This window comes from Parasteatoda tepidariorum, chromosome 3 (assembly GCF_982258835.1).
Source record: "Parasteatoda tepidariorum strain Cologne lab strain chromosome 3, Ptep-v5.0, whole genome shotgun sequence".
Taxonomy (NCBI): domain Eukaryota; kingdom Metazoa; phylum Arthropoda; class Arachnida; order Araneae; family Theridiidae; genus Parasteatoda; species Parasteatoda tepidariorum.
In genome coordinates, this window is record NC_141757.1 from 79914090 (window position 1) to 79937346 (window position 23257).

The 23257-nt window shown below is 29.2% G+C and overlaps 1 protein-coding gene and 1 pseudogene across 3 annotated transcripts in view; one reads left to right on the top strand and one right to left on the bottom strand.

Moving 5' to 3' along the window:
* mRpS22 (mitochondrial ribosomal protein S22) lies at positions 1–11856 on the bottom strand. 2 transcript variants are annotated; one of them, XM_071186909.2, is made up of 8 exons: positions 11741–11856; positions 11051–11226; positions 8980–9144; positions 6754–6897; positions 4810–4893; positions 3954–4099; positions 3118–3220; positions 1–189 (listed from the first exon to the last, which is right to left on the bottom strand). In XM_071186909.2, the coding sequence occupies exons 3-8, from the start codon at positions 9133–9135 to the stop codon at positions 88–90; spliced, it is 735 nt and encodes a 244-aa protein (XP_071043010.2). In that variant the 5' UTR covers positions 9136–9144; positions 11051–11226; positions 11741–11856; the 3' UTR covers positions 1–87. The 2 variants fall into 2 exon arrangements, with proteins under 2 accessions (XP_071043010.2, XP_015922308.2); XM_016066822.5 differs by having other exon boundaries at positions 11375–11846.
* Positions 11783–23257, top strand: part of LOC147813916 (uncharacterized) — a 20054-nt pseudogene continuing 8579 nt past the window's right edge. Inside the window, exons 1-4 of the transcript XR_015432615.1 lie at positions 11783–12011; positions 12363–12481; positions 17277–17418; positions 19461–19582. The product of XR_015432615.1 is annotated as an uncharacterized LOC147813916 (transcript). The remainder of the gene's footprint in view (positions 12012–12362; positions 12482–17276; positions 17419–19460; positions 19583–23257) is intronic.

The window sequence follows — 23257 nt, forward strand, 5'->3', positions numbered from 1 at the left end:
TCAACTTGACAGAATTTTTTATTGTATTTTTATGTACATATGATGCTGAGTAAAAACTTAAACAAAACTAAAATATGGTACTTCACTTCAAACTGAAACCTCTTCATTGCTCTTGAAACTTTTCTCTAAGTATGACTGTAGTACAAGCTCTAAATTTCCTTTTTGGCTAGCATGGTTTTTTATATAGTCCTATAAAACAGTAGATAAAAAATATTAGATACACAATAAATTGATACTGCTAATAATATTTAGAGTGGATCATAAGAGGCGCTTAAAATTGATAAATATTAATCTGACATAGTTTTTGGCAATTAACAATGCTTGTAATGTAAATCAGAAAGGAAGAAAAGCATGTGATAGCCTTTCTAATTATGAAAAAATGCAATTATTCTACTCAGAGTAGGTAGATATAAACATCATCAAAGTTGGTCAAACAGCCCAATGTGGGCCAATGCCTTCCTCTGAAGATTTCTCCATAACAACTTCATATTTATCTTTGATATCCAATTCTTTTCATAATTGCAAGAAAATCAAACTCCACCGAATCAGTCTATCTCGACCGCGGCCTTCCCTGCTTTCTTGTTCTTGATTGAAAATTGGCTTTGCAATTTTGCATAAGTTATTTAAAAAATTATTAACTAATTAACAGATAATAAAGCAAAAATTGATGGAAAAAGTAATTACGTCGCTAAATATTAGTTTTATTTTCACTTTTTATGAAAAAAATTTGTGATTTTTGATTGAACACAATTTGATTTTAAATTGAGTTCATCAATTTTCTTATCTACAATGTGCAAACAATGCAAGATTTTTACATTTTGAACAAGATTTCGAACCATCTTAACAAAGCATCTTCTACGTTTTCTCTTTCAGCTCCATTTTTCGATGAAACCATGTTTTTGTCGTATGCCGCAAGAATTGCACTTCGATTTTTCTAAATGTTTGAAACTGTAGATTTTGACAAGGAAAATTCCTTACACAGTGTCGATTGATTGGTTTCATCATCAATACGCTTTACAATTTTAACTTTGTCGTCTATCGAAAACGCTTTTCTCTTTAGAGAATTTGCCATTTTCACTGCTTTTGAAATAAAAATCTTGTCTCAAATAGATAATGTAAGAATATGAAGAGAGCAGCTGTAGAATGAGTTAAATTGTTCCCCTTTTTGATTGTCAAGGGGTGATTTGTAAAGAATATGGTTTGAACAGATAAGAAAATTCCAAAAATTCAGCAGGTGGCCAAGTTAACTAGTTGTAGAGTAAGCTTGGGGGAAAGAGAGAAAGCGAGGCTTGTCAGGGAGGGGGGAGTATAAGATAAATTATCTGTTTGACATTTATTACAGTATAGTTAAAAGTGATAAGCATAAAGGAGAGTAATACGACACATTTTATAGGAATGCATTCATTTTCAGTCCAAACACCTACAAGTTTAAAGATGGAGGACTGAAAAAGATATTTAAAGAAATGAAATTTGAGTCCACTATAACAGAGTTTCTAAGTTCTAAGCTGTTCACTATAAGCGTTAAAAATAACATTATTTAAATAGAAATATGGACGGGACCGCTAAAAAAGTTCACTACATCCGAGTGTTCACTATATCCCAGGTTCACTATAGCGGGGTTCGACTGTATAACTAGAAAGAAACCTAGATTTAATTAATCTTCTCAGCCCTATTTACCAGATAGAGTCAGGTTTTTTTTTTTTATCTTAGGAGACATTCTGTTATCAATAGTAATAATTGATCCTAAGTAAGTAAAACTCCTTACTGTTTCAAATCTATAAGAATCTATTTAAGATAGATATAAACAAAAAAATTTAAATTTGATACATGTTTGAAATCTACACTGGTTGGAGAAAATTATTGAAACACTTTCTTTTTGCTACATATGTTGTAGAAGATTTTACGTGGCAAAACTGTTAGCACGATTTAAAAGATATATTTTTGCTTGAAGCTTTCAGAAATTAGGTGATTTTTACCACTGGTTGTTAGGGCACTGAGCCAAGAGGTTGTGGGTATGATCCCTGCCGGCTGAAGACTCCCCGTGTAGCAAATGGCGACTGATTTACATTAAATCTGCCGGGTCACAAAGTCCTCCATGTTCCCATAACAAATCATACCTCTGGGGGTACTGATCTAGGAGTTTCCTTGTCTTCTGGATTGGATTCCAAATTATAATGCTACAGAGTTGAACATTAGTCGTATACCACAAATTATAATGTAAAATCAAAATGAAGAAAGGAATTCAATAACTTCTTCTTAGCTTTTTTGAAATCATTCTATAGGATTGCAATATTCATTTAAGAATGCTTTTTCAATTATAGTGGTATTGAAAAAAGAAAGAAACATTCAACTTTTTAGGCAGATTTTTGTTTATGCAAACTTTGCACCATTTCTAAAAGCTTCAAGCATGATCTTTCAAATTGTGCCTACAGTTTTGCCATGCAAAATCTTCCAAAACATTTGCTACTAAAAGAAATATTGTTTACACAGAGTTAGTATAAAAGTGTTTCCATATTTTTGTCCAACTCCTATACTTTTCATTTACAGAGAATTTACGTAAATGTCACTAATGCTTCAAAAAATTATATAATTATAAATTAAAATTATAAGTTAAATGGCAATCAAAACAAAAAATTCTAATACTTTATAGAATAAGCATAAACAATGTTTCTGTTTAACTTGCCAGACTATCAAAATTATTTCAGATGCTATTTAATAGTTACAAGCTTTGTTTTATTTAATTATAAGAAATATACCTAAATTTCAAATAAATTCAAAATCGTAAGCAATAAAACTTTTATTACATACATAAAAATGAGTCGAACAAGATCGCATAATCAATATTTTTTAATAATTAAATTTTTTAAAAATTGTAAATACGTTGGCATTTTTGTAGCAAAAAATAGTTTTTAAAACTTGTACCAATATATAAATGCAATCAATCAACAACATAAGAAATTTTTCAATATATCTTCAACTAAACCTTAAATTAATTTAAACTTCAAATCAAAAACTATAATTTATTATGGTAAGATTAAAAGAGTATTACAAAAAACATAAAGGTGATTAAATTTTAAAATTTCGGAAAATTATGCATTTTTTTTATATAAAAATTACCTTAATAACCTCCATTTCATTATTTTCTTCAAAATCTTTGGGCACTGGCATGTCCTTGTGGGTAAGATACAGCAGTTGGATATAGTCAAAAGCATCGCTTATTCTAAAAAAAAAAAATTGTCTTCTAAAATACTTAATTCAAAAATTTATTTACTAAGTTTTGGAAATAATAACTATTTCAACTACATAACTACTCATAATTAAATAACTAATAGCAAATAGTATAAATATTAAATATTCCAGGTGCTGAGTTATTTTTTACACACACATTTTTAGCTGCATTCAGAATAAAAAGCTCACCGATATAATATTTAATAAATTTATTTTCCCTTTTCAATAAAGCTTATACAGAAACAAATCACAAAAACTTTTTTAGACTTACATTTTTTTGCTAACTTTAAATTCAGATTTAATGAGCCTCTTGATTTAAACAGCATTTTCCAGTTTATTAAGCTCCCTTTTTAAAATAAGAGTACAATTGTAACAAATAGTTTTTAAGATTATGATTTGGTGCTTTTAACAATTGATGATGCAACTAAAATTAGTTTTAGGTTAAAAATGACTATATTGAATGAATTTTTGTCTCCAATTCTTCAATTGGCAATCGAAATGGTTATGCATAACAGAACTTTTTAATTACACTTCACATTCTTCATCCTTAGCGTGGGGATAGTTATAGGAAAAGGAAGTATGTTAATTTCTATCTTGATTTTTTAAACAGATCAAAATTTTATAAGTTTGAAAATTATTTCGTGGGCACCCCAGGTCGCAAATACTTTTCTCTTGTTAAATAATCTTAAAGTAATTCAAATTATATGCATTTAAATGATACTTACAAATTGTGCTCGATCATATCAATTAGTAGAGAATCAATATTTTTTGTTACAGCAAAATGAAAAGCCATGGGCCCAAAATGTCTTGTTGATCTTAGTTCATCAAATTTTTTCTTATCTCTTATATGTTCATATGTTGCAGTTGTGATCTGATAAAATAATACAAACCAAAAAGTTATTTAAAGACTGAATAGAATAGAATTATTATAAAATATTGAATTTTGTTTTAACTTTCAAATATATAAAATGCATGCTACTTGTAATAAACTGTTTTAATAGCCCAAATTATAACTAAATTTGTTAATGGAAATTAATAGTGAAAAATGACAAATTAACATAAAAATTTATTTCAATTACAATTTACAAATGCTCAATACAAAATCATCTTAAGGATTATTTGTGATCTAGTGATGCAGTTCAATGAAAATAATTGATGACAGAAAAATTATTAAAGTAAGATTGATTATCAATGAATATTTGCTTTGAGGATTCTATCTATGAGTTATAGTTTGTACATCACATTTAAAATAATTATTGAAAAAGAGTAAAAAATAAAAATAAAAGAATTAAAATATATTTTGAAAATTTAAAAGAATGTTTTATTATAATGCATATAAAATTATTTAAATAGAATTTTTCTCTGCATTTATTGTAATGGTTTAAATATAGATTTTTGAAATAAAATAAAAGATTTTGTTATAAGCAGCACTTCATGCTTATTCTAAAATCAGAAACTATTATCTATCTACTTAAATAAGATATTTATAGTAACAAAATAAGCTGTCGTGTTGTTATTATTATTATATGTTTAAAACTCCATAAAAGAATTATTGATTGGAATAATACAAAAGTAGCTTACTCGGTGATATTCTGGGTCATCAGGTTCAAATTGGCAGCATGCACTGTCTAAAATAAATTTGTATGCTCCATCTTCAAGAAGGCACTATAAAGATTAACAAGTTTGATTAAATAACAAGAGACAACATAGAAAAATAATTTTACTATATTATTAAATTATTCTACAGTAGGGAACCGATTATCGGGACCATCGCTATTCTGGATAACTGATATTTCCGGTTTTCTGAATCGCTACAAAAAGCCGTTTTTTATTGTGAAACCCAACAAAAAAAAATTTATTTGGAAATAATCTTAAAAAGAGGAGAAAACGATGAAGTAATACACTAATGATTATTTCCAAAATGATCGTTAAGTAAACATCTTTCAAAAAAGAAAGAAAAATCCTAAAATCTTGTGAGGAAAAAAAAATTTTTTTTTTTTAAAAATGGGGAAATTTATCGAATTTCGTTCCGGTTTTTTGGTTTTCCGGTTTTCTGAATTCCGGATAACGGGTTCTGTACTGTATTATGTATACCAAGTTTCAATATTTTTTTTTTTTACCAATGGCAGGCACTGAATTTGATTCTTTTGCCTATACTATGCCAGAATTGTTGCTCATTTCGCGTTACCCAGTGGGCACCTGTGAACCAAAGTCACGGAGGCGAGCAACATTGCCCAAGTTTCAATATGTACACCACGCATAAATACACCAACTTTTAATATACACATATTTCAATGTTGAAATTAAAAAGTTGATAATGAACGAAATTAACTTTAGAAAGTTAAAGAAAATACTGTACCAAGAAGGGAAAAAATGGGAATTTTTGGTAAATGATTTGAGCAAGAACAAAAGAATAATTTTAACCACAACATGCACATTAAAATAATATTCAATGTACTAGCCATACTTGGTGACCAACTTTGTCACCTTTGGAAGCTGGCTGCCTTGCAACTTTTTTCTGCATGATAAGGTATTTTGGTTATGTGTCATTCCAATAATAAGAGCAATCAACAGATGTTTTAATTTAATTGTTGAAGAATAGAAAATTATTGAGTTTGAAGACTCAGCTGCAGAAACTTTATTCTTTAAACATGAATGAAAGAGCCCAAATTCATATAAAACAAAAAAATGGATCTTATGATGACAAATCAAACTACAAGAAAAGAGACTTAGTTATGAAGTTTAAATTCCAATTAAACATTAAAATATATACTAATGTCTATATATGTCTATTTCATGCTTTACAAATGAAATCTACTAAAATTTATCTTCAAAAATTTAAAATTCTTCGTAAATTCATCGATTATGCAATCTGGTGTTGCCACCACATTTTTTATTCGCTTCAGAAATATCTAAAAGTGCTAAAAGCGGACTAGAAAAAAAATTTATTAACAACATAAAAGATCATTTAAACTAGCAGCTCCTAAAAAGTGTTTCGCTGAACCTTAGGGTTCATTGGATATGTCACAGGAGTTCAAAGAGTTAAGAGTTTTGTTTCATTGAGTAACAATTTTAAAAACCTGTAATTATATTTAGATCTAAATAATTATCTAATATCTCAGTATTCTTTATAAAATTATTTCCATAAAAATGCCAATGAAAATGAAAAAACTTTTAAAAAAAATTATTATAACAATGTATAGTGAACAAATCATGAAAACGATATGCATTTATAAAAATATCTCATTAAAAACTGTAATTTCCAGAATATAACCCGCGGCAGCGCATATCCTGCCAGCCTAATTTTTGGCAAGGCGAAAAAAATAACGGCTTATACGTTCCTGAGTATAAGCCATCTAGAATGCAGTATTTCAGTGACATTTCAGAAATAATTATTATAAATATAAATTAAAAATCACAAGTAAAAGATATAAAAATTAAATGTAATTCAGGGTGCGTAGCATTTATTAAAAGTACTTAAAGGTGCTTTAAATTCAGCATAACAATTGAAAATTGATCACTTGCCTCAAAATAAGGACTTTCATACATTTTTGGAGTTTCTAAATTTCTTCCAGGTAAAGGATAAAATATTTGATTCAGGCGTGTTCTTTCATCCCAGTCAGCTTTCCTTAATGTGCCATCAGTTTCTCTAACTGTTATCATTCGATCCTACAAATAATAACTCATTAATAAAATGAACATAAAGATATAAACAACATTGAACTTTAAATAGTGTTCCCAGGAAATATGTTTAAAGCATTTTTTTATAAAGTTTTTGAAAAAAATTATCTTTAAAATTCCATAGCCAGAAAGAAGGTTCAAGACTCCTTATGCACTTTTTAACTCCTTTCCCTAATACTTTTAAATGTGTACTAAACTAACCATAAAATGCGATTTTAAATCACACAAACTTATGTCAATTATTGAAAACTAATTCTGATACATCTCAGTCTCAAACTTCAATTAATGTAAAAAAAATTTAAAATTAATAAAACAAAATCATAATTTATAACAAGATTCTCAGCTTATCTTATTATAATTTGTAAATTTAAAGATTCATTCAAAAATTTGTTTTCTTATAATCATAAAATATTTGATAAAGTTTAAAATAATTTAATTATCGACAGTTAAATTATAAAAAAAATATTGCAAATCATATTAATTTCAATAGAAAAAAAAATTTCATGGCAAAATGAAACATTTGAGAGACTGATAGCTTTTTTTCCACCTCTAAGCTTGTAAGATAGGCTCCATAACTTGCAAGACATTTTAGAGGAATTGATTGTTTTCATAATTTAAAAAGAAAAAAATCATAAACATCTCAATTATTGGTTTTTTTGCCTCTTTCAGCTATTATCTAAAACTAAATGCCATATCAGCTTTGCAACTTGATTATATTTTTTAAATTTTATTTCACTAAGTAATCATGATAGAAAAATTAATTAATAACGATAAATGAGAGGTTTCAAAATTTTTAAAATCTGTTCAGTAAGCAAAATAAAACCTTTGGAGGAAAATTTTTTTTTTTATTCGTACAACAGTAAAAGCAATATTTTGTATTAACACAATTTAATAAATAGTTTACTCCTTTAGATTTCCTTATATTAAAGCAATTGTTGATACACTAATAATACTCTAGCTATAAAAACAACCACATTACTACCTGTCAGAGCTCTAGATTAGCCTGTTGATAGTGTGTGTGACCATTTATGGCTATTGAAAATTCAAATTATTATTGCCAAAAGTGGCAACCATATTATAGTGTGCTTTTTAAAAAATGCCGAACTGCTACAGTACGAGTGGGTTCCTACCCTCAATCGGCACATAGGACTTTCAATGACATCACCTCCCACACGGAGAATTTACAAGGTTTATATATGTATATATATATATATATATATCAATATATCATATATATATATATATATCAATAAATATATATATCAATATGTCAATAAAACACTTTTTTTTCATACATTCTAATTTTTTCTTATTTAACTTAATACTAGTTTTTTTAAAACTTCTACCTTTACATTTATACTAATCTAAAAGTGGCTACCAATGGTATGGTAGCCAGTGGATACTATTTATAATTGCTAGTGAAGAGTTCCACTACCAGATATAACAAAAACAAGCTAATGAGCAAAAAAGTATCTATAGGACAGGCAGGGCCTGATTGCGAAATACGAAGGCTGTGGTGGCACAACAATGTCGGAGGACCCACCGGTAGCTTTAAAATATATTTACATGTTGTTGATACACTAAATGCTTTTAAATTATTTGTAACAAAAGTAAGTTATGATATACTAGTACTTTTGCTTCCATTAAAATTTTTATAAACTCACAATTCTACAGGAAAAGCACAAAAAGGGAATTATTTGTAATATTTAGGGTCCCGGCCTAGGGCCTCAAGATAAATAAGGCACTGAGGCCAGGACCATGTGAATAATAATGCAATGGAAAAGAAAGAAGAATAATCATTATAAATATGCCTATACATATATGCCCAATCTTTGAGATGAATAGATCTCTGTATAGTAACAGTTAGAACAAGAGTCAATATTTTCCAAAAGACTCTGATCTGAAGGTCTTAGCCCTAAGTTATTAATCTTTCATCTAAAGTTTCTAACGTAATTTTAAAAAAATAAATAAATAAACAGAAATGTTATAAAAAAAACTGATAAAAAGAACATATAACTAATTGTTGATAAGAATTAAAACTTAAACATAGTTTTGAATATGAGTATTTACCCTAGCTGATTCATCTGGACTTATATCAATAAAAACATATTTGTGTTTCAAATATCCTTGTAGTTCGGGATCTCTCGATAAGATTTCCTTAATTGGTTTTCGAACAGACATGACTGGAGGCATTTGAAGTTTTTGGGCAGCTTTAGCAGCAGCCATATCTTGAAGCTAGAATACATTTATGAATAAATCATTATTTTATGAATAAAAAGGGAAATGATATATTTTAAGCATAAGTAAAAAAATAATAACGTAATGCTAAAATAATAGAGATGTTCGATACTACAAGGGAAATTCATTTCCAAAAGATTTGTTAGGATCATATTACCTTTTAAATTATGAATTTCTAAAATTTCAGGTACGTCATAATACATACTTTTTAATGATGTAAGTTTAATTACAATTATCATAATATCACAACATCCACAATCTCAAAAAATCCCATTTTACAGTTTAACAGATATAAAGTTTACTTACATAGTGAAATCAAAGTCAAAATAATACAGAAAAGACAATTAGTGTCTTTATTAATGAGTAATTGAGTTGCTTACACTTATTTTGTACGGTTTCCCAATTAACAGAAAATGGATTACCACCTGCTTTGTAGTTTTTCTGCAGTGTGGTATGTGCTTAGGAATATTTTCTGCAGTCTTGCATTTGGGCACACACAAATAACAGCAACTCATAGGAGGTTTGGTAATACAATATTTTAAACATGTGATTCTACTCTGTAATAATTTGTCTGTGTGCAATTTAGCTGCATAATAATTTGACCATCTGAAACTCTAACCTGCGATATTTTATCTGTATTTATGCTTCGTCGGCTAAAGATTTTCTCAAAAAATTTGACATAAAATAATCCTATCAATGGATTTTTTAACTTGCACAAATTTCAAAGAAATGAGTAGTGGCCTACCCAGTGCTACAATCTATACCTTTCAAGTTGGCCTTCTGTGATTTTTTTTTTTCAAAAGTTTCTTATGTGCCACTACCTTTGTGATGTTGTGTGATTCTATGAAAATGGAAAAGTTCAGACAACAAAAAATTTAGCAAAAAAAAGGAAGAAAAAAAAAAAGGAGAGCCTATTACAATCTGACATAAATTTAGAATTTCAAAATTAAAAAATGTATTTTTTCTCAGTTTTAAAAAGTACAGATAGAAAGTCTACCTATGGCAACACTTCACATACTTTCATCATTAGGAGATTAGTCATAAAAGAAGGAAGTACATAAGTTTCATCTTGTATTTCAAATAGATTAAAAAAATTTAAGATAGAAAACAATATTGAACTCAAAACTGGAATAAACATAGTTCTTAAAGAAAGCATCATGGAAATTTTAGAAAATATTTTTGAGAATTAAATGCGAAAACTATTATGGTATTGCAGTTCATTTACGTCGCACTAGACCTGAACTATGGGCTATTGGCGACATTCTGGGAAACACCCTGAGGATGATCCGAAGACATGCCATCACAATTTTGATCCTCTGCAGAGGGGATGGCTACATTTGAGCAGAGAGAGAGGGTCATGATACGGAATTGGTCTGTAAACTTCCCAGGGAGCGTATAAAATGTTGCGATAGCAAATAAAACACCATTAGAGACTAATCATCCTGTCTCATTCTTATGTAATCCTCGATGCTGGGTTCTTTGCATACCAATAGTTGCCAAAATTTGGCAAATTTTTTGAAGTGGGTTCTGATACAAAAATCTGAGCACTAGCTACCATTAAAAAATTTCATGAGACAGAAAATAAAAAAAGGTCCTGTGAAAGAAAATCTACATTATTAAATAAGTCATGGAAATCACACAATAAATATAACACAATAGATAAAAATTTGATGACTATGTTTGATAGAAAATGAAATTATCATCACGTTTTAATATGGAATCCAACACAGGAATGTTTCCCACACCAAATAGCCCTTTGTGAAGATCTAAAGCGACGTAAATAAAGTTCTACTACTAGAAATATTTAATATCAGCACATAATATATTCAAAGAGCACCCATTTACGGACTCATAAAAATATAAAAAATATAAAAATTATTTTGATTTTTCTAAAAATAGAAACCTCTTTAAGTCGTTTTTCTGTAACAAATTCATATTTGTGAGGCTCCAACTCTCCAGATGTCTGGCTAACAGCAAATATTTTGTCGTAATCTATGCCAGTGATTTTTTTTAAAATTCTTTGCACATTTGAATTCAAAAATAGTTCTTCTATATTTTCGATCTTTTCAACCGAAGTATCTGAAACATACAAAAAGAAAGCATGTGGATTACACAAAGATGTAAATAAATAATAATTAAACGGTATACAAAATTTATTTTGGATGCGAATAAATATTCTGCTTGCTTATTTTATTATTTAAAAGAAGCAAAAAAATAAATTCCTTACTTTTCGTGCAGAAGTTAATAGAAATGTTTTTTGATCGTCGAATAAACTGAAGTTTGGGAAACTTGATGATATTATTTACAATTTTAAAAGACATTGTATATTTTATTAAAGATAGTTCCCTTTAAGTGTTACGAAATATAATATTATTTCGAGAAACTAAAAAAATTTAATGCTTCATAGGGAAACTTCAACATAAATATAAATAACGAAATGTGAATGGAGCAAAGATTGATGGTTGTGTTTATTTTTGCATTTTGATTATTGATTACAACTGCACGTTCGTCAAGTTAAATTTTTACATCTTAAAGCACTTAAACAGTGGAACAGTACTTTAAAAGCCTTTGCCACCAGAAGTTAAAAACTTGCCTAGTGCCCTCTTTGAGTTCTCTCAGTTTAATCGGTGTAAATTCTCCAGCCATATCCAATCTCCACTACACTACCGGTGTGTATCATAAACATCAATTTGTCGTGTACGCTGTTGGTGACTGTTTAAGTTTATTTTTACCTGGTATTTCTTTTTATTTATCGAAAATGGATTTCCCTTCTGCAAAAAACGAATTTTTCAGTTTAATGAACTCTTTAAATAACGATGATCGTTCAGAATTTCTCTCATGGTGTAAAGATTGCTGTTCCTCTGGTAATTTACTACCTTTAACTTACTACAAAACATGTGTATACCTTTTTTTTTTTTTTTTTTGTAATAAAAGCTTTTTTCTCGCTCGTCATTTTAATAATTATTTGGTTCAATTAAATTTAGATTCTTCGATTTAAAAACGTTTTATTCTTGTATTGAAAAAGATTGACTGCATTAAGTTTTTTTTTTCTTACACCTTTCTTCCAATAGTGATTCATATTTCATTATTACTAGCTTATTTCTCTTTATTTTAAAGTTTTCTGCAAATGAGCTTGAAAAGAAAAATATAATTTGATCCAAATGATTTGCTTCCAAATGATAATTTGTTTTATATCTTTTTAATGTTTTCTCTAGATTAAGAATACAGCAAAAAGTACTTCGATCTGCGAACAATTGCTGAAGATATCAAGACTTTAGTACCAACTGAAGCTATATTTCCTTCTGAGCTGATAAATCATAATAACTTGCTGACTGTGAGTCATTTTGCCATAACTATTATTTTTTATTAACTAGGATAATAATTGCAACACATTTTAGCACATTACCTCAGTCAAACATAATACATGTATGTTTTGTCTTAAAAGAAGACTTTTGTGTATGATCCTGTTCCAAAATGATCTACAAATTGCATGCAAGAAACTGACAAAACTATGGAGCAAACTAGAAGGGTAAAATTTGTTGACTCCTTTGGGGAAACCACTATGTACGCAGTACAACGTCCCATATCCAAGAATTTGTTTAATAGGAACGTCTATCTTACAGACACTTTTTAATCATTAAAATAGACATATCTTTCCTCCCTAAAAATGTCTAGTTTTTTTTTCTTTTACTCATGATCTGTTACCAAATCTTATGTGTCTAAAGAAAAAATGGTATATTTTTTAACTTCCCTTTATATGCCTATGTTCAGAGTTGCCAGGATAGGACGTCACTGTGATCTCCCAAAGATTTTCATTATGCAGCAAAATTTGTCCGGCCATTCAGCAGATTTACGAAACTCAAATTTTTAGTAAAACAAATAGCAGTAAAACTGTATTTTTATCAGTTTAATTTTATCAGGGGTTGGCATGTTTCCATCCTCATTCAATGATATATATATATTAGATAAGATGTATGTATGAGGTTACTATATATGTATACAATGAGTATATATATATATATATATATATATATATATATATATATATATATATATATATATATATATATATATATACATTGATCACAAAATCTAATATTTGGCTTTACAAATTTAAAAAAAGTCAAAGTTTTCTGATGTAAAAATTGCATGGTATCAGGGCCGGATTTACGTATAAGCTAAATAAGCTGTAGCTTGGGGCCCCGAGATGGCAAGGGCCCCCCAGATCCAACTTTTTCCTTCTTTTTTTAAAGTTTTATTCGGAGCTGGAGCCCTCTGAAGCCTAAAATACATTTTTTTTTTCTTGTTTGCATTGGCGAACGCTTTTCAAAATCTAATAGAAGTGTTTACAAGCATAAAATAATTATTACTCTTCACTTTTTTAACCAAAAGAGCAATAAAAAGGTCTTTTGACTGATGAAAATATCCTGTAGCTTTCGCAGCTACCAGTGATGGGAGTAGTCCATGGATCCTAAGAAGCGGTACTCCATGGAGTAGTCAAATAGCCCCCTCAATTTACACTGTGGGAAATGTTTTCAGCTTCTTTAAATTGCTGTGGGCTCTTTTGTCCACAGAAACACCCTTTTGTCTGATTTCTGGGCAAAAAATTTCTCGAGCTGTGGGAGAATCTTGTTTAGGGTCACTCTGTTTCGAAATTTCCGTTGTGTCTCATTGTCGTTAAAGAGCTTCTCGTTTAATTTTAACTTTTCTTTTTTGCAAATCTCGTATATGTTTTCCAATTTATTACAAAAGCTTTTTTTTCCTTTTAATTATCCTAAATGTTTTAACTAGCTTAATTGTTTAATTTACTTAATTATTGTAATTGATTTTAATTTGTTATTTTCCAAATTAATCGTACATGAATCCGTGAACTTCTTTCTTTATTTATTTAAATGGTGGGCCACCATTCAATTCCCTCTTTGACAGACCCATCTGCCGAAATTCTTGATTTGGTTTATTTTGGATGAAATTAAGATAACTGATGTGATTTTACTTTAATTTTACTTACTGCTAATAGACAGAAGCAACATGTGATATTGCTTGATAGAGCATTGAAATCAAGTGATCATCAGCTAAACAAATGTTTTAATATATATGTAAAAAATATTGTTCAAACCTCCTGTCTGACCAAATTTTCCATGTATCCCCGAAATATGAATTATGTTTAATTTGTAAAATATGATATTTCGTACACAAAATTCATTTATTTAGTTAGCTTATGCTTTTATTGTTTATTGATCATACTTGTTTCTATTTTTAACTCCCTGGTTTTTGTTGTTATTATGTGTTTGCAGTTAATAAGGCACCTAAATTTTTTAATTTATAAGGATTTCAAATTTGTAAAGCAAAGTTGAAATAACTTCTTAAAATTGCAAATTGAAACTATTCATAAAATTTTGGCAGATTTGTTTTTATTTTAAATCTGTGCATTTAATTTAATAAAATAAAAATAAATAAAAAATAAGTTTAAAGAATATAAATAAATGGCTAGATTAAATATAAAACTGTGTTGTCAATGAAAAGGAACATATCTTTTTAACAATTTGAGTATTAATAAATTATTTAAAAATAAACAATTTTAAAAAGTAGAAAAGTTTTTTGATTTGTTTAAAAGGCAAATTTTGTCCCATCATTTGATCAAGAGACTATTTAATATCTGTTTCTAAGAAGCAGTCGATCGCGTGTGGGTGTGTGGATGATGTAAGTAAAAGAGGCATACAAAAAAAGCCAATTTAACTTCAGTTAATGCCCTCGATATTATATTTTTAAACTCCTCGCAAAAATGCAAAAAAGTTATACAAATTAATTGTCGCAAACAAATTAATATTAAGTAAGAACGAATCAAAAATGATATCGAAATATGCTGAATCACTAATGATACAGGCGAGATGAAAGACATCGAAACCAATTTGATTAAATAGTAAAACTAGAAAGTGTTTCAAAAATCCGGACGTGTATCAGGCTTCAATATTTTTCTTACTGCCACAAAATTTATCAGGGACAATTCGTTAGATTTCAATACGGGTTTTTCTTTAATTAAAAATTAACTAATATTTGTCTTTCCAAGCTTTTCATTCAGTAATAACGAATGTCAAGCATTTAAAGTATCCAGTTCAAGAATGTCAAGTATCCAAATAACTTCATTTATTAAATTTAAAAATAAAATATTAATATAATAATAATTAAATATCCGCAAGGCAGGTGTGTATATTTGAGGCTGATGATTATGAAATCTAACACAAAACTGTGAAATCGCGGGTTCTATTCCAGCTGTTGACAATTTTTAGTTATTATTTCTTAATACTGAAAAATGTATTTCTTATTTTTTTAAAGTACGCATGTTAAAAACTAATAATTTAACAAGTATTTAAAAAACTAGAAAGTTACACCCCCTGTTCATTTTGCGCACTAACCCTCATGGTTGCTTCTGATTAATCATTGCAAATTAAGAAGAAAAACGGTTTATTTCCATCTTTTTATTCTACAAAAATTATGATTGAATTTCTATTTACATTTTGAAAATGACTAAAATTTGGCAAATCAATAAAATTGGTACCTCCTGCAGAGTTATTACCCAGTGAAGATGGACTCAAGGGCACTGAGTTCGAATCCCAGTGTTGACTGGTCGATACGAATTCTACACCCGGCTTACACCAGCCACTGTGCCGAAGTAAAATATCCTCAGTGGTAGACGGATCATAGGTCCCCTTGTTGTCAGACTGACAGTGGAAAGCTTTTGTGGTTTTCATCATCGTGTAACTTAAATGCTGGTCAGTTCCATCAAAACGTCCCCCTCAAAGACAAAAATTTCTTCCAATACTTGATCCTGGAGTTCCCTTGTGTTCTGAATTGAGTTTAAAATTAGAAGTCTAATAAGTTGAACATTAGTAGACGTAAACTCGAAATTGGGTTGGCTGTTCAATGACTATTATAAAATAAACTAATAATTTGGCCGGGATAGTCTGGTTGGCAGGGAGTTAAACTCGTGTTTGTGAGAATGGGATTTCGAATCCAGCCGGCCGAAGAATACCCATGTATAAAATGGTGACTGGTGCATGTTAAATCTGCCGTGGTCACAAAGTCCTGTAAGTTCTCACAACAAATCAATACCTCTGGGGACTGATCCAATTCTCCTGTCTTCTGGATTGAGTTCAAAATTATAAGGTGATTATTCAATATTATACGGAGTTAAGCATTTGTAGTCGTAAACTCAAATTAAGTCGGCAGTTAAACGGCGGTTGTAAAAAAAAATATAACTAATAATCGAATTGTATTTTCTTATGTTCTTTCTAACTCCTTGCTTATTTTTGACACACCTTCATAATTTCATGTTTCTAAGTCATAGAGCGAAAGCAAAGCGAAATGTAACGTTTAAAAAAGAAACAATTTAGAAAAAAAAAATTCGCAAAAAAAAAAAAAAAAAAAATCATTTAAAATTCCAAATAACATAGATTCAGAATTTCCAGAAGAAAAAAACTCTGTTAAACATATAATGGTTCTTCTAACATGCCGAATCTTTACTCTGTGCTTATGAGTTTCTGTCTTTTTCCTCGTTCAAAAAATATGTGTAATAATAGAAAGGCTCTACATTATAGTCCCATCACAATCAATATATTTAACAATCAAGCAATATTATCAAATTTTTAATAATATAATGTTAATATTCAGCAATAAAAAATACGACAGTTTACTTTAGGTGTATAGAAATAGAATTGAACTTAAAAGGGCCCCATCATTTTCAGTAGCTTAGGGCCCCGCCAAGCTTAAATCCGGCCCTGCATGGTATAGATAAAGCATGGCCAGGATTTTTATTGAAATTTGCCTGATATACCTTTAAAAGACAGGGAATTTTTTTCTGAAATTGAATGGGAACCCTGTATTATCTTAGCCTTGAATGTGAGGTTTAATTTATGTATTATCACTAAAATATTTCATCCATTTTTTTGCAACATAATATAGGTGTATACTTCGGGCAGATTATGCATTAATTTGGATTAAAGGAGGATAATTCTTTTTCAATTCCAAAATATAAAAAAGACTAGTTATTCCTACTCTTAAAATTCTTTCTATTAATTCATTAAGTGAAGAAAAAAAGAGTTTCTCATAATTATGGCACTCTTTATATTTAGGAATCTGCTCCTAGAACTACTCCTATAATACATGTTGATAGTTTTCTCTTTGAAGATGAACATATTGACTCATTAGTTGAAGAAGGAAAACTGAGTCGGAATTACTGCAAAGATTGTGGATCATCAAATGTTTCCCCTATAAGTAAGTTAAAAAAATATAAGTTTGTTATTTACCTTTTATCTTGTTTCAATGTCTTGTTGCAAAAGACTAGTTTTTGATACATTTACTTTATTAACTTTTATGTTATAAGATATTCAACTGCTAAGTCTTCCATAATTAAGTAATTTTAAACTTATTGTTTTCTTGAAAGATTAATCTCTCACATGTTGTGTAATTTACTCATTTTATTTTAATGTCTCGTTAAAGTACTCAACACACTGCTTTGATGACATTATGACATTCTATCAACATTCTCACGTGTTTAATACAATATCAAAAGGAAAAAAATAGAAACTTTACAAAACATTTGAATAAATTAAAATGAATTTTAAGTATTAGAACTAGGTCTAAATACACCTTATCTCTAGTGTAAGAGTGCTTCTTGGTCCTCTGTGACCTTTCTACTCTTAACAAGGTATACCTACACTGGGTGCCTATACATATGGGTATTCCTGGTAATGAGCTGGCTGATGAATAAGCACATACTGGCTTCAGTGCAATTTTCTGGGGCCTGAATCAGCTTTGAGGATTTCTCCCACATCCTTCAGGGCATTTATTTTCAAACTCTGTGGCAATATTGTTCATGAACAATAGCGCAACTCGGATGGCCGGAAACTAGCTGAAGAGTTAAATCGTGACTGGACTGGTGTGTGTCAAAAAGAACTTCTTAAGCTTAACAGGAACAGCTTGAGGAAAATCATTGGACTTCTCACTGGACACTGCACCCTCAGGAGACACCTATACATTATGGATATTGCGTGTGATCCTCTTTGTCGAGGATGTCATCTTGAGGAGGAGACTTCACGATATATACTTTGATTGTGAGGTCTATTCTACTCAAATATTTGAGCATCTGGGGCAACATTGCATTAAGGCCTGGGAATTACCGAATATTCCTGTCAGATGTTTGCTGAACTGTATTTCAGCTGTAAAGCTTTTCCGCTAGTCATGATCTAGGGTTTGGGTACAATAGACCTCTGGTCAATGTGCCTCGCTCCTCGAAGCTGCCCAACCACTAAGTCTATCTATCTAAGAATTAGAATGGATAGTTAAAAAAGTACACATGCCTGTCACACACTAGACTAAAGCACTAATTTTATAAATATATACTATATTCTAAAAGAGAAACTATTTAATCATGAGACTAATACATATTTTCTAATAAGACATTTCAAAACAAGTTAAGAATTAATTTTACCCATTTGTTCAAAACATTAAATAATAACAAAAAAAGTAAATAAATAATCCCAAGAAGCTGAGGAGTTAAGATATTACTTGATTAAAAACTTCATTCATTAAAAAAAAATATACAGATTGAAAATAACAGTCGACATGTTTCAAGTGCTCAAAAATAGGTGTTCATTTTCAAGACTGTGGTCAGTCTTGAAAGGGGGCTTCTATTTTTGGCACTTGACTGTTATTTCCAATCTGTATATTTTTGAACCAAACAAAGTTTTTTATTCGCGTAATAACAAAAAATATTATTTTTGAGCAAGCACAATAGGAAGAAATAATAATTTAAAAATCGAGTATTATAATACTTAAAGCAAATTTATTTAAAAGGGCAAATAAACAATTATTGTCATAAATGTATGTGAATATAAAAATAGCAAATAAAATCAGTACAATAAAGTATTACTTAGAAATCATTGTTTAGAATAAAACACAACAGACACATAAATAGTGATTAGTAAAGATTCACATAAACAAATAATTACAGCTATTTTGATTATTATAAACAGGTACCGTCATCTGTCACGTAATGAAGAGGGAAAATATATTATTTAGAAAGCCATTTAATTACTTGTTAATTACAACCATAATTAACTATGCATTTTGTTACCAAATTTGTAAAAGCTTTAATTATCGTACATTTTATGCTTGTTTTATTTTTAAGCTCATGATGAAAATAAAGAAATCGACTATTACTGGATTATCTTGTCACAGTGATTTTTTTTTTTTTTTTTAATTTTCTAAATTCTTATTATTTGAATGTCAATAGGAGACTGTTTCTTTGTTTTTAGCGTTTATCTCACATTCAGCATCAGTGCAAAGAATAGAATTTATTTTTCAATACATGCTCCCTGATATAAGCAATAAAGTTCTGCTTGATGTTGGATCTAGATTAGGAGCTATACTATATGGGGTAATGTTTATAATATGGTTCTGGTGTTTAAATTTAATTCTGGTGTTTAATTTTCTATCTATAGTTTTGACCCAATTAAACATATCCTTTCCTCAATCCATTGGTGCTTGGATGTCACATGTATCTCCTTCTCCAACTTTTAAGGATTAATTTGTTTATAATTTTTAGTCTCAACTGCATTATTTTCAAGTTTTCATTAAGGGTGCATAAAATTATTTTTTCGTAGCCTCAATGTTAACCTTTAATTATTACCTACATAATAATTAAGCTTGCATTAAAATTATTTTCAAAGAAGCAATATCTTTTAAGTAAAGGGTAACATAATGTGGAATTATGTAATGGAATGAATTATTTGAGATGCATTGCATTTAAACTATCTTGTGTAGATGCATAATTATTTCTATACTTAATATAGGAATCTCGTGGGGGGGGGAAGTAAGAGATTTGTCAGGATTTTGAAAAATGTGGTTGTGTTACAAAATATTATTTGAGAAGCATAGTTGGCATGATTTAAATCCATTGATTTTTTTTTAAATTATCATAGGGGGTAAATATTTATAAGGTTTTAATTTTCTTTTTTACTTCTTATTACATTGGTAATGAAGGTTTTAACCAAAGATGAGCAGAGGAATGTAAGTGAAAATGATTAATTGATCTTCAAAATAGTAGTAAGATATCCAACTGGATTAGTTATTTTTTTATATGCTGGCAGACAAAATTTGAAATAAACTCAAGAAAAAAAAACCAAATTAATAATTTTTTGAAGAACGTTGATTGATAGAAAATATCTTAATGCTAACTCAGTGCAAAAAATAAGAGTTAGTTGTAGGATTATTTTCAATGTAGATTTTATTTAAAGTTAGCAATGTTTTGAACTAAAAACAAAGGTCTGAACTAGAATTTTTTATTTTTATCAAGTTTTAAGTAAGAATATTTAGAATTTTTGTTTAAAATTTTGATATTAAATTAAGTACAGTGGAGCATCGTTTATACGACGCCGAAGGGACCACCGAAAAACGTTGTATAATCGATTTTTACTTCTAAAACTGAAACTAACTCTGTTTTCAGTTAACTTTAATGTTTAACGTGTTGATTTACATAAATTTCTAAATTAGACATAGCAAAACAAACAAATAACTAATAACTGCAGTGAGCAATTTGAATGTATGTCACCTTTAATTATATTTTCTTGCTATTAATCTCTACAATGGTTTGAATAGCGAGTTGAACTTACTGCTTTCTATGATGAAATTTTAGATTTCTAATCACGGCCAAATCTAATGGCTGAAGCGCACTTGTGCAATTTGCAGGAAAAAAGAGAGCCTTTACATTTTCCAAAATAATTAGTATCGATGGGTGTGCTGGACATTGGTTGATGAATAGCAAAATTTTTCGTTTTTGCCTCTTCATAACATTTTTTTTTTTTTAATGGCGGGCACTTGGAGCTATTGTCCATTGGCCACAGAAAGTGCCAGAACTGCTAATTCTCTTTTCGTTACCCAGTGGGCACCTGTGGCGAAGCCACGGCGGTGGAACAGCGTCGCCCACGTCACACTACCACAACCCGTTTATAGGGCGGGTCACATTCACACACAAAGGAGAAAGGACCTAGAACACAGGAAGGAAAGAAACATCCATGCCTTGCCCGGGATTCGAACCCAGAACCTTTCTGATGCAAGGACAGTTCCCTGCCCCCTACACAGACTGGTCGGCGTCTTCATAACATTGTCTAGTTTGTTCAGTCATCTAGTAAAAATTACGGTTGTCATCCAAGCATTCTTGTTGGCACCCTTTTCTATATCATTCATGTTGGCGAATTCCGCCTTTTTTTAAAATACACAAGAAAAAATAAAAAATTAAATTAACGTGAACAAAATCTAAAAACCGACGTATAACCGATTTTGTGCGTCGTATAAACGATATATTTTTACATTAAAATGAATAGGAATGATTTGGGACCACGCTAAAACGTCGTATAAATGTAAACGTCATATAAGTGATCGTCGTATAAACGATGCTCCACTGTATTTAATTGTTGATTTTTTTTAAGATTTTATTTCAAACATGAGTAATCACATTATTGTTCTAAAAAAATTTTTTTTGAAATTTACTCATTACAATTAGGATGTAGAGCTGTTAGTGTGACATGAAACTTATGTAGTTTTTTAGCTCAAATTTACCCTTTTACAATTTTTGGACCCCTGCTTACCAAGTATGAAATTAAAATTTTAATTCAGCCTTTTTTTTTTTTTTTTAAAAAAAAAACATTGTGCCAAAACCAGTCAGATGCCTTCAATTAATGAATATTAAAAAATAGGAACTATGTAGCACCTATCAATGGCAGGAAAAATCTGAACCTTTGTGAGAGAGTTTTGTTAATCAAGGGGAAACAATTTTTTTGCTAGATTATAGATATACTAACTAATAGCATTAGTTAATCAACCATGATCTTTCTTTCATGCTTTTTGAGTTCAGAATTACATTTTGTTGAATCCTTCAGAAAATCGAAAGATGTTTCATTTTTTTCCCTTAAAAATAAAAATGCTTCAAAAATTTGAAATTGAAAGAATCACAAAAACTATTTTTTCCTACTACAGAAGTAGGATTCCACCTATGTAAATCTAATTTTGTTTGTTTCTGAAATTTAAATATTTATGGTTCATTTAAATGTCTTATAAAAATTAAAAAGCATGCCATTTTATCATATATTTTTTAAATTTTTTTATAATATTTTGAATTTAAAAGACTACTGTAAAAAATGTATCAAAATATTTTTAATAGCCTATGTCCTCGTAATGAAAATTATCAAAAGCAGAATATCTCCTTCCTGTAAAAGTAAAGGGAAATAAAACAAGACACATTAGGTTGATTATTTTTTGCTGAATAATGCAATTTAAGTTATAACTTTGGTTTAAATATGTATTGCACAAAAAGACATTTTTTCATACTTATTTTAAAAGTGTGTCATACTTATTTTAAAAGGATGGTACAGTTTCTAAGATAACTTTTTGCAAGTTTTATATTGTATTAAATAAAATATTGCATTTTAGTTTCAAAAGTAATATATGTTATAGACTTATAAAATATCTGGTCCTTCACAAACTGCCAACATAATTTGTTAGGCTTATTGCAATGAGCTTGTTAGAGCATTGCAAAGTGCTTTTGCCAATTTTCAAAATACTGGATTTTTTAATTAGCACACAAGATATGTAAAGCCAAAAGTTATTTTACATGCTATCTTACACTGTCATTCATTATCTTTGTGCGCTTGACTTATATAGTTCTATTGCATTTATTTAAAACTTCTTTCTTTCCCACCCTTGATGGTTAGCTTGGTTTATTACATTTCATTGTTGTAAATATATATATATATATATTCAAGGTGATTATAAAATAACTTTGCCTACATATGAGCCTCTGGAGACTATACCATCTGAGTGAAGAAAATAAAAAAAATTATGAAGGTATTATGATCTATTTAGGTATATGACATCATTCTTGAGTGTGTGGATCAAAATACCTATTTACAAAATTTTATCTTTTTCAAACAGTATGCTCTCTAGAGGGTCATAGGTTTGCAAATTTTTTTATAATCACCCTTTACATGTATACATATATACACTGTTGTTTTTTTATATTTTGCATGATATACATTTTTAATGCTTGTATTTTACA